Source organism: Nerophis lumbriciformis, linkage group LG12 (genome assembly GCF_033978685.3).
Source record: "Nerophis lumbriciformis linkage group LG12, RoL_Nlum_v2.1, whole genome shotgun sequence".
Classification (NCBI taxonomy): domain Eukaryota; kingdom Metazoa; phylum Chordata; class Actinopteri; order Syngnathiformes; family Syngnathidae; genus Nerophis; species Nerophis lumbriciformis.
The window spans coordinates 24,301,463-24,314,523 of NC_084559.2; the positions used below are offsets into that span (position 1 = coordinate 24,301,463).

The following is a 13,061-nucleotide window of genomic DNA, read 5'->3' on the forward strand; positions in this document are numbered from 1 at the left end:
ATCTGACCAATCTAAGTCTAAGACAAGATCTGACCAATCTAAGACCAGATCTGACCAGTCTAAGACTAGATCTGACCAATCTAAAACTAGATCTGACCAATCTAAGTCTAAGATAAGATCTGACCAATCTAAGACACGATCTGACCAGTCTAAGACAAGATCTGGCCAATCTAAGACTAGAACTGACCGATCTCAGACTAGATCTGATCAATCTAAGACTAGATCTGACCGATCTCAGACTAGATTTGATCAATCTAAGACTAGATCTGACCTATCTAAGTCTAAGACAAGACTTGACCAAGATCTGACCAATCTAAGACAAGATCTGACCTATCTAAGACTAGATTTGACCAATCTTAAGTCTAAGACTGTTACGTTGAAGAGGTTCATTTAGCTTACTGATGTGTATAATTAAATGGTTGATTTATACAGGCTAGTAAGATTGCAGAAGCAAGGTAGCCGAAACTTGTCAGGTACAAAACTTTACCTTACTAGCTTATATAAATCAACCATTTAATTATAAGTCTTAAGACTACATCTGACCAATCTAAGACAAGATCTGACCAGTCCCAGACTAGATCTGACCAATCTAAAACTAGATCTGACCAATCTAAGTCTAAGACAAGATCTGACCAATCTAAGACTAGATCTGACCAGTCTAAGACTAGATCTGACCAATCTAAAACTAGATCTGACCAATCTAAGTCTAAGACAAGATCTGACCAATCTAAGACAAGATCTGACCAGTCTAAGTATAAGACTGTTATGTTGAAGAGGTTCATTTAGCCTACTGATGTGTATAATTAAATGGTTGATTTATACCGGCTAGTAAGATTGCAGAAGCAAGGTAGCCGAAACTTGTCAGGTACAAAACTTTACTTTACTAGCCTGTATAAATCAACCATTTAATTATAAGTCTAAGACTAGATCTGACCAATCTAAGTCTAAGACAAAATCTGACCAATCTAAGACTAGATCTGACCAATCTAAGTCTAAGGCTAGATCTGACCAATCTAAGACTAGATCTGATCAATCTAAGTCTATAAGCATGAACTGATGAAGCCTACTCGGATGAGAGGCGAAACGTCTTCCAAGACAAACCAAACAGTCCAGTTTTAATGGATTGAATGACCTGGATGAATGACAACATTCATATACTAAATCTCTAAAGTCAGACATTTGTTGTCAAAATGGGATCTCGAAATTATCCTCCATGCGTTCACTATTGCAATTCTCTTTTCAACAAGTCAATGCTAAAGAGACTTCAGACTGTACAGAATGCGGCTGTCCGACTTTGGACCGGTACACCCAGAACAGTCTATGTTACCCCCATTCTATCCAGTCTTCATTGGCTTCCAGTCAAATTCCGCATAGAGTTTAAGATTTTAGTTCTAACATTCCGTTCGTTGCATGGTGGGGGCCCTCGGTACATTGATTTGTTTTCCCCCTACACTTAAGGGTGTCTTCAGACCAGGGTCTTCTAAAGATCTCTAAAACCCGTGGAGACCTGCCATAGCAGGATGTTGCCCCCAGACTTTGGAATAACTTGCACCAGTCCCTCCGTGAGCTTGAGTGTGTTGACACTTTAAAAACAACTTTTTTAGTAAGTCTTTTAGTTAATTAACCTTTTAACTTGTTTATCCTTTTTATGTTGTTGCCCCTGTTTTAATGTTATTGCTGTTTTATTTCACTTATGTTTTATATGTGCAGCCCTTTGAGACACTCGTGATTTAGGGCTATATAAGTAAACTTTGATTGATTGATTGATTGATTAATATACAGCTCTTTTTGATTTTATCTGTAAAAAGCACTTGATAAATAAAATGTACTTACCCTCTGATGGCTGTCCAATCCTGGAGCAGCATACTTTCTTGCAGGTTGGACACGTATAGGTGTGGTCCTGGCACCTCTGGGTGGGATTCTTCTCCCGTCTGGCAGTTGGCTTCCTTTCCAGCTGGTGAGTCCCCTCATAACAGTACTAGAGTAGCTAAAAATACGAGCATGCTAACAGTACTATGCTAACAATAGCATGCTTATAATTAGCATCAGTAAAAAAGGCTGACATACGCTGAGATGTAAACCTAATGAATTAGCTAATAAAGCTAATGTTAACATGCGTCAAGTACCAAAATATGATTCAGGTGTATACCTACAAAGTTTGCTTAAAAAAAATAAAAAAGCTAAGCTAGCATACTAAGTAACAACTGAGGTGTATACCAGCTAAATTAGTTTAAAAAGCAAACTTAGTAATGTTAGCATACTAAAAATGTTAACTATAACATGCGTCAAGTATACCAAATGATATTACTCTGAGGTGTACCTCAGCATGCTAACATTTGCATGCTGGCATTACCGAACTAAGTCATCTCTGTCTCTGGCATTCCGATAACAAACTGTCACTACACCTGGGTAAAACCGAGTCCATCCTATTTGGGTCCAGGCACAACCTAGGTAAATCCCCCGGGCTTTACGATTAAAGCAGGTGATACCATAATCACCAGCAAAGCAAATCCCTCAAATCTAGACTCCAAACATCCCAGAACAAGCTAGTCAGGTTACTTCTAGACCTCCAGAGAGTAAAACAACTTGCACTGAGCCTAGTCTATAAAATCCGTTACACCTCCCTGATACCGAAGTACATGTCAAACTACTTCCACAACGCAAATGACCGCCATAACCACAACACCAGGGGGAGCTCCACTAACCACGTTAAACCCAGATTCAGATCTAACAAAGGTCTTAACTCATTCTCCTTCTATGCCACATCAATATGGAATGCACTCCCAACAGGTGTAAAAGAAAGTGCACCTCTATCCTCTTTCAAAACCGCACTAAAAGAACACCTCCAGGCAACTACAACCCTGGACTAACACCCTCCCCCCGCCACATCCCACCTCCGGATTGTAAATAATCAAATGTATATACTTGTTCTTATGCTTTCTGATCTCACTATGTTCTCTGCTCGCTGTACATATCCTACCAAGTCAGACCTACACTGTTTCAATGTCCATTTCTCAGATGATGCAATTGTTGATGACTGAAGTGCTGATATCAACCAAACCTAACACCCCCCCTCCACATCCCACCCCCCGGATTGTAAATAATGTAAATAATTCAATATATATACTCTGATGATTAACTTGTGCGGTGACTGTATTATGCTGATAGTATATATTTGTACTAGGGATGTCCCGATCCGATATTTGGATCGGATCGGCCGCCGATATTTGCAAAAAAAATGCGTATCGGCAAGGCATGGGAAAATGCCGATCCAGATCGAGTTAAAAAAAACAAACTCCGCTCCGTATTTTCCAACACACCTATTTAAATAATACATTCCACTTTTCTGCTGCTCCCTACTTTCCGTTCCGCATTTTCCAGCACACCTTCAACACATCCACAGGTCTGGATTCTCACGCAGTTGCTTTTAGCTGCTGGCATTACACGACAGGCTCTTCTCACTCTTTCCTGTGTCTCCCTCTCACAGACAGACAAGCGCACCTTCTTACACACGTCACATACTGTCACGTCATACGTCACATACGTATACGTCCTCCCCGAGCAGAGAGGTAGCAGCATGGCTAACGTTAGCTGTGATGCTAGCGCAGCCGTGTGACCAACGTTCTCTCTAAGGTGCGGGCTTGTGCAATTGCGCACTGTTTAAACGTCCTCTGCGCATTGCAATTATATGCCACGCACAAAATCAAATAAAAAAATAAGCGCATAACAATTTTCCACACACGGACACGACAGAGAAAACAGTTTTCGTCATCATTGTTCAAATATTGTGACGTCTGTCGAGACGCTTATCTCCATTCGGTGCCACACGCCCACACCATCAAAATGCCGAGGCAAAAATTTCCACAAAAACACCGTATGAAAAAATTAGTGATTTTTTTTAGTTGTGATTTCCTTCTCTGCATGAAAGTTTAAAAGTAGCATATATTAATGCAGTATGAAGAAGAATGTTTTAATGTAGACATGCAAGCCTTGAAAGAAAATGTTGAAAATCAAGACTACATTTCCTGCAAATGGATGCATTTCTACCCTATATTTTAACTTTAGATTTATTCTCATATCAAACTCTTTTGGCTGTCTTTTTGACACTTACATCTGGCGCCCCCCTCCACACCCTGGATTATAAATAATGTAAATAATTCAATGTGATTATCTTGTGTGATGACTGTATTATGATGATAGTATATATCTGATAGTATATATCTGTATCATGAATCAATTTAAGTGGACCCCGACTTAAACAAGTTGAAAAACTTATTGGGGTGTTACCATTTAGTGGTCAATTGTACGGAATATGTACTTCACTGTGCAACCTACTAATAAAAGTCTCAATCAATCAAAACACATAGAATCATCATACTGCTGTGATTATATGCATCAAGTGTTCATTCAAGGCTAAGGCAAAATATCGAGATATATATATTGTGTATCGCAATATGGCCTTAAAATATCGCAATATTAAAAAAAGGCCATATCGCCCAGCCCTTGTTTCAATGATGCCATTTCTGTTTGTCATGTATAATTTTGTCTATTTTGTGTTTATCCTTGAATAAACAGGTCAGTTTCTTGTTACCAACCATTGTGTATTATTCAAACTCACCTAATTCAGCTGGCTAGTTGTTATCAAGAGTACTAAAACCCTTTTCAACATGATTCTGACAACTAAGTAGGCTAAATAACTTTAAACTTTAATACATGCTCGGATAGGCCATTATCGGTCAGTGTCGGTATCGGTCAGTATCGGTATCGGATCGGAAGTGCAAAAACAATATCGGTATCGGATCGGAAGTGCAAAAACCTGGATCGGGACATCCCTAATTTGTACCATGAATTGAATAACGGGGACCCCGACTTAAACAAGTTGAAAAACTTATTCGGGTGTTACCATTTAGTGGTCAATTGTACGGAATATGTACTTCACTGTGCAATCTACTAAAAAAAGTTTCAATCAATCAATCAAAAAGACAAGGTAATTTACCTAGGTTGTATATTGGACAACACTCTCTCGGGTGAAAAAATGGCATTAAAAGCAATCACCAAGATCAGTAATAAAACTAGATTTTTGGGCATGATGTCTGCGTTTATCAACAGGGATAGACTTAAGACCCTTGCCCGTTCCATCATACAGTGTCATTTTGACTAAGCCTGCACCTCATGGTTCACCAGTATCCCCAAGCCACTAAAAACAAAACTGCAAACTTCCCAAAACAAGCTGGTGAGACTCCTGCTCAACCTCCCATACAGGACTCACCTAACTCAAGCCCGCTTTACCAAATCAGGATGGCTTAGAGTTGAGGAAAGAGTACACCAAATTGCAATGTGCCTGGTATTCAAAGTACTCAGAGAAACTGTCCCCAAGTACCTGTCCAACTATTTCACCAGAGTGATGTTCACAGGTACTACACTAGAGGGAGTTCCTCAGACCTCGTCCCCCCCAAATTCGAGACTCTCATGGGAAAAAATGCATTCTAGTATTTGGCCACCACACAGTGGAATGCACTACCAACAGACCTTAAAATTCCAAAACTGCCATAAAATCCTGGCTCAGCTCATCCTCTACCTGATCTGAACCAAAATTGATCCCCAGCAACTCTTCGAAGCATCAAACAGGTTTATATGTGGTTATAGTGTATATATATTTATATGTGGTTATAGTGTATATATATTTATATGTGGTTATAGTGTATATATATTTATATGTGGTTATAGTGTGTGTGTGTATATGTATATGTGGTTATAGTGTATGTATATGTGGTTATAGTGTATATATATTTATATGTGGTTATAGTGTATATATATTTATATGTGGTTATAGTGTGTGTATATATGTATATGTGGTTATAGTGTATGTATATGTGGTTATAGTGTATATATATTTATATGTGGTTATAGTGTATATATATTTATATGTGGTTATAGTGTATATATATTTATATGTGGTTATAGTGTGTATATATATGTATATGTGGTTATAGTGTATATATATATTTATATGTGGTTATAGTGTATATATATTTATATGTGGTTATAGTGTGTGTATATATGTATATGTGGTTATAGTGTATGTATATGTGGTTATAGTGTATATATATTTATATGTGGTTATAGTGTATATATATTTATATGTGGTTATAGTGTATATATATTTATATGTGGTTATAGTGTGTATATATATGTATATGTGGTTATAGTGTATATATATTTATGTGGTTATAGTGTATATATATGTATATGTGGTTATAGTGTATATATATTTATATGTGGTTATAGTGTATGTATATGTGGTTATAGTGTATATATATTTATATGTGGTTATAGTGTATATATATATGTATATGTGGTTATAGTGTATATATATATGTATATGTGGTTATAGTGTATGTATATATGGTTATAGTGTATATATATTTATATGTGGTTATAGTGTATATATATGTATAAGTGGTTATAGTGTATGTATATGTGGTTATAGTGTATGTATATGTATATGTGGTTATAGTGTATATATATTTATATGTGGTTATAGTGTATATATATGTATATGTGGTTATAGTGTATGTATATGTGGTTATAGTGTATGTATATGTGGTTATAGTGTATGTATATGTATATGTGGTTATAGTGTATATTAGAGATGCGCGGATAGGCAATTATTTCATCCGCAACCGCATCAGAAAGTCGTCAACCATCCGCAATCCACCCGATCTAACATTTGATCAGAACCGCATCCGCCCGCCATCCGCCCGCACCCGCCCGTTGTTATATATCTAATATAGACGATGCAAGGCATTAGTGAGGTTATAAAGCTTTTGCCTGTTAAAGAAAGGAGACTGATCCAATGCAGCACAGACATTCGCGTGCCACGCTGTCACGACCCAGACGCACACCAGTGCGCAATCATATGGGAGCCGCGCTGAGCGCACCTCCAAGCGCGTCTCGCTGCCGGCGACGGCCGGGTATATGGGCCCGACGCTCCAGCGCCATCCATTTTCAGGGCTAGTTGATTCGGCAGGTGGGTTGTTACACACTCCTTAGCGGGTTCCGACTTCCATGGCCACCGTCCTAGCTGCTGTCTATATCAACCAGGGTGAGCCCCACCCCTTTCGTGAGCGCACTGCGCGCGGAGTGACCCCTGTTACGCGCCCCCGGCAACAGGGGTGGCGGGCAGGTAAGCTGCGCGGGCGGAGCGCGCGGAGTGACCCCTGTTACGAGCCCCCGGCCACGGGGGTGGTGGGCAGGTAAGCTGCTTACCTGCTGCGCGTGACGCCGGCCGCGGCGAAGGCGGACGAGGCGGGGTGTCGGTGCGGTGGGCGCGGTGGTGACCCTGGACGTGCGTCGGGCCCTTCTCGCGGATCGCCTCAGCTACGGCTCCCGGTGGGGCCCTCTCGGGGGAAGGGGCCTCGGTCCCGGACCCCGGCGAGGCGTCCCTTCTCCGCTCCGTAAAAGTGTCCATCTCTTTTTTTTTTTTTCTTCTGTTGTGGCATATGCAGCAGGTGCCTGCTCGTTTTTCGTATGTGGGTAACATTTAACTATGTATATATATTTCCGAATTGGTTTAACTGCCACCCGCCTGAATCTATTTAAAATCTAATTTTTTTTTATTTGAACCACCCAACCCGACCCGACCCGCGGATAAAATCTAATTTTTTTTTTATTTCATCCGCCCGATCCGCGGACAATCCGCGGACTGCGCGGTTGTGCCCGCAAACCGCGCATCTCTAGTGTATATATATTTATATGTGGTTATAGTTCATATATATTTTCTCATTCTGTTTTGCACACTCTTGGAGCCAACATGTGCATAGTCATGTACATAGTGTACATTTCTCAATCAATCAATCAAAACCTGAAAAATTGGTTAAGAATGTTAGCATGCAACATACCAAAATATGATTGAGGTGTATCCCTCCAAAGTTGCTAAAAAAAAAGATTGCATACTAACATTAGCATCCTAACAAGTATTGTTCTTTTGATGTGCAGGTGTACTGTATACCTGTTAATTTAGCTTAAAAAGCTAGCATGCTAATTTTAGCATTCTAAAATGCTGACTGTAACGTGCGTCAGTACCAAAATATAACAATCTGAGGTGTACCTGAATTTTTTTGTTTAAAATGCTAGCATGCTAATTTTAGCATGCATCAAGTACCAATATATGCAAAATAAGTGCCAGTGTATCGTACAACTGTCAACGAATTGGATATTTTTAAATTTATCATGTAAAAAAAACATGTATAATGGAAGAGCACAACAAAGAAATGTACTAAAGGGCAAAATTTCAATCAAATTTGAATCTCAGTTGTTGCATATTTTGTATTAAAACAAATTCATGGGAAATAAAATGTTCAGAAATATGAATTTTTTAGTAGAAAATAACACATTTTATTTAATTTATCCATTATATTCTTACCGGTGATGTAGCAGGGAGGGGCTTGGAATACATTTGCCGTTTTCATAGGTTGCGCCTTGTCATTCCTTATTTGACCTTTTACATGCGTTTATTCACATGAAATTACATGCTTTCATGAATTATGATTCTTTAGAATGTGTTACAATTAACACAATAAAACAGTTGTGTTGCGTTCACTGTCCACAGTCTACTTAAAACAATAATTTCAAAATAAAAGCACAGTTTATATTCCTGGTGTTTCACTGTAAACTGCAAGGGGAAAAAATGCAATGCAGAAAAAAAAACTACTGATTGTCGTCCTGCACGTATTTTATAGCACATAAATGTACAGTAATACTACTTAAAAGGTAAATATTACCCGTTTACTACAACAGTGCATCCTCAGCCTTCAGGGATGTCCATTCCAAACATTTGGCAGCTGATAGCACCAAACTAACGCTTTAGTTTAGTCGTAAGATACGTTTTTACTGGCGTGGCACATTAGTATCAATGACATAAAGTAATATTTAAAAAAACAAGTCACATTGCAACAAGCGTTCGCACATTCATACAGTAGGAAGGAGATTCATATGGCCCCATTCGTTACCTGACACATGAAACATGACAAATTGGGGGATGCATTATCTACTCTAGCCGTCAGATGGCAGTAGTGTTGGATATCTTAAAATGTGTTTTGTGACAATTCCAACTTTGATTTTATATATATATATATATATATATATATATATATATATATATATATATATATATATATATATATATATATATATATAAAAAATTTTTTAAATATATATATATATATATATATGTATATGTGTATATATACATACATATATACATATATGTGTGTATATATATATATATGTGTGTGTATATATACATACATATATGTATATATGTGTATATGTATGTATATATGTATACATATAAATATATGTGTATATATATGTATGTATATATGTGTATATATATATATATGTATGTATATATGTATATATATATATATGTATATATGTATATATGTATACATGTCAAGACTTGGTCCTGGGTGTGTGCTTTTCCGGGATGCAACGGAAAGTTGGCACGGGCGAGACGGGAATGGAGGTACATGATTTATTTATATTTATCAAAAAAAAGGAATAAATGAAAGCGCGCACAGTGGCGGAGAATAAACTATGAAAAACAAAAAGACTATAAACATGGAACCAAAACTTACTGTGACAAGGGACATGAAGCAGGATCATAGAGGAATGGACAGAGCATAAATGTGGTGCGGTATGGGGTGCGAGGTCGTCAGAAAAACAAACTGAAAAACACTGAACTTAAATACTACGGACATGATTAACGAAAACAGGTGCGTGACTCAAGACGTGAAACAGGTGCGTGACGTGACAGGTGAAAACTAATGGTTGCTATGGTGACCAGACAAGGGAGTGAAAAGACAGAAACTAAACAAAACATGACTTAAAACAAAACATGATAATACAGACATGACAATACATATAAATGTATGTATATATGTATATATATATATATGTATGTATACATGTGTATATATATATATGTATACATATAAATGTATGTATATATGTATATATATATATACATGTATGTATACATGTGTATATATATATATGTATGTATGTATATATATATATGTATATGTATGTATGTATGTATAGTATATGTATATATGTATGTATGTATATGTATGTACAGTATATGTATATGTATGTATGTATATGTATGTATATATGTATGTATGAATGTGTGTGTATATGTATGTGTATAAATGTTTATGTATATGTATGTGTATACATTTGTATGTATGTGTATATATGTATATGTATGTGTATATACGTGTATATATGTATATGTATATGTATGTGTATATGCGTGTATATATGTATATGTATGTGTGTATACGTGTATGTATATATACGTGTATGTATATATGTGTATGTATATATGTGTGTATATATGTATGTGTATGTGTATATACGTGTATGTGTATATACGTGTATGTATATATGTGTATGTATGTGTATATATGTATATGTATGTGTATATACGTGTATGTATATATGTGTGTGTATATATGTATATGTATGTGTATATACGTGAATGTATATGTATATGTATGTGTATGTATGTGTATACTGTATATGTATATGTACAGTATATCTATGTATATATACTGTATACATATATGAGTATATATATAAATATGTATGTATATATGTATGTATATTTATTTATATGTATGTATTTATGTATATATGTATTTGTTTAAATGTATGTATGTATATATTTATGTATGTATGTATGTATATATGTGTACGTATGTGTATATATGTATGTTATTCATATATGTATATATGTATGTGTTATTTATATATGTATATATGTATGTGTATATATATTTGTATATATATATCATATATGTGTATATATATATGCTATATAAAGTGTCGCTTTCCATCATTTTCAGCAGACTGCATTGCAAAATGATTAAACCACCCAGGAATGGGGCCATATGAATCCCTTCCCCAATGTACCAATGACATAAAGTAACATAAAAAACAAGTTACATTGCAACAAGCGTTTGCATAAAAAGTGTGTCCTGTACAAAATGTCAAAGAGGATGAAGGCCATGCCAGGCCTGACAATTACTGTATGTGTCATAAATCCTCTGCAGCATCCTCCAAGTCGCTGGCACTCACAGAATACAAAAGCACTCAAAGTGATGCGCTTTACCTCCATGGCCGTCCCCAGGGCGACACTGGCTGGTGTCTGAGGAGGATTTATGGGAATCCAGTCCGTCTTAGGTGTTGACAATCACACTGGTGGTGGAGGAGTCCTCCTTTTCCACTCTGTGCTGGAAGGCTGAGTGAGCCTCTTCAAGGTCCTCAATCACCGCTAAGAGGCGAGAAGCCAGGCCCTGACCAGACTTCCCTGGCTTACATTCTGCACCGTCTGCACAGGAAAGGACATTTAGAATATTTGCAGTGGCCCTGTATCGGCTTGTTTACATCACCTGTGTCCATGTCGGAGTGGATCTTGTCCTTATTGCCGCCCGTCTGATCAGCATCTGCTTCTGGAAGATGCTTTTTCCTGAGGGAACGTCAAACCACAGCAAGGCTTTCACCTCAACTGTGTGCAACAGCTACCTCCAGTGTCTATTTGATGCACTGCAGCCACACTGACCTGAGTTTGTCTCTGCCCTGGAGAAGCTGCTTGAAGATGGTCTGAGTCTCTACGTCGGGATCAAGGGGGTCACTCCAGTCCCCCAAAGTCACCGCTGAGTGGGTTCTACTGCAGCCTGCCACTGGGACACAAAGCAACTTAAACGGCAGTATTAACATTAGTTAAACAGACGTCATATTCAATACAGTAGGGAAGGGATTGAAATGGCCCTCTTTTTGGGGTGAATCTCACATAGGAGGAAGAGGGAAGTTATTCATTTTGCAATGCAGTCTGCTGAAAATGATGGAAAGCGCCACTCTAAGTAGCAACAGACGCTGTGGTCAAAGTTGGAATTGTCACAAAACACATTTTAAGATATTCAACACTACTGCCGTCTGGCGGCTAAAGTGGGTAGTGCAACCCCAAATTAGTCAGGTAAACCGTGACGAATGTGGCCATATGAATCCCCATTCCTACTGTATGCATGATAAGAATCAATCATACAAGAGCAAGAACACGTTGACATACATGCTACTGATTAGCATTAGCGATTTTACATGGCGATTTCAACACCTCAAAAAATTGAGAATGAAAACTACAACTAAGAGGCATGTTGCAGTCAAACAGCTGCTGTGTAAGAAGTGCAATACTTGCAGCTAAATAAAATGTACTACTCCCACGTCTGCTAGTTACTTTAAGACGCGTAGCGAAGCCTGCTTTAAAAAAAAATTAAAACATTTCAAACATATGCTCTATATATACAAGAACCTGGTGCATCTATAAATATTGAATAGAATTACAGATGTAACAATATGAAAATGTCATATCACAGTTATCTTCATTATCAATTATTGTTGTGGTATTGTTGTTTGGAGGGGGCGTGGCTAAAAGGGGAGGAGTACATTTACAGCTAGAATTCACAAAGTCAAGTATTTCATATATATATATATATATATATATATATATATACAAATACTTGACGTTCAGTGAATTCTAGCTATATATATATATATATATATATATATATATATATATATATATATATATATATGTATATATGTGTATATATATATATATATATATATATATACATGTATATATGTATCTATATTTATTTTATTATATATATATATATATATATATATATATATATATATATATATATATATAATAAAATAAATACTTGAATTTCAGTGTTCATTCATTTACACATATATACACACACATAACACTCATCTACTCATTGTTGAGTTATGGGTTGAATTGTCCATCCTTGTTCTATTCTCTGTCACTATTTTTCTAACCATGCTGAACTCATGATGCATTGATGTGTGGCACGCACAAAAGTGCTTTCATCAAATGCACTAGATGGCAGTATTGTCCTGTTTAAGAGTGTCACAACATTGCTGTTTACGGCAGACGAACTGCTTTACGGTATACAAAAACGTGA

At 37.0% G+C, this 13,061-nt stretch overlaps 1 protein-coding gene across 2 annotated transcripts in view; it reads right to left on the reverse strand.

Annotated features, from left to right (window-relative positions):
• Positions 1-10,228: 10,228 nt before the first annotated feature.
• The window catches only part of rasal1a (RAS protein activator like 1a (GAP1 like)), a 46,300-nt gene continuing 43,467 nt past the window's right edge, over positions 10,229-13,061 (reverse strand). For both annotated transcript variants that reach the window (XM_072914334.1, XM_061986130.1), the window contains 3 exons: positions 11,633-11,753; positions 11,463-11,539; positions 10,229-11,401 (listed from right to left, as the gene is read on the reverse strand). In XM_072914334.1, coding sequence (XP_072770435.1) covers positions 11,250-11,401; positions 11,463-11,539; positions 11,633-11,753 — 350 coding nt within the window. In that variant the 3' untranslated portion in view covers positions 10,229-11,249. The remainder of the gene's footprint in view (positions 11,402-11,462; positions 11,540-11,632; positions 11,754-13,061) is intronic.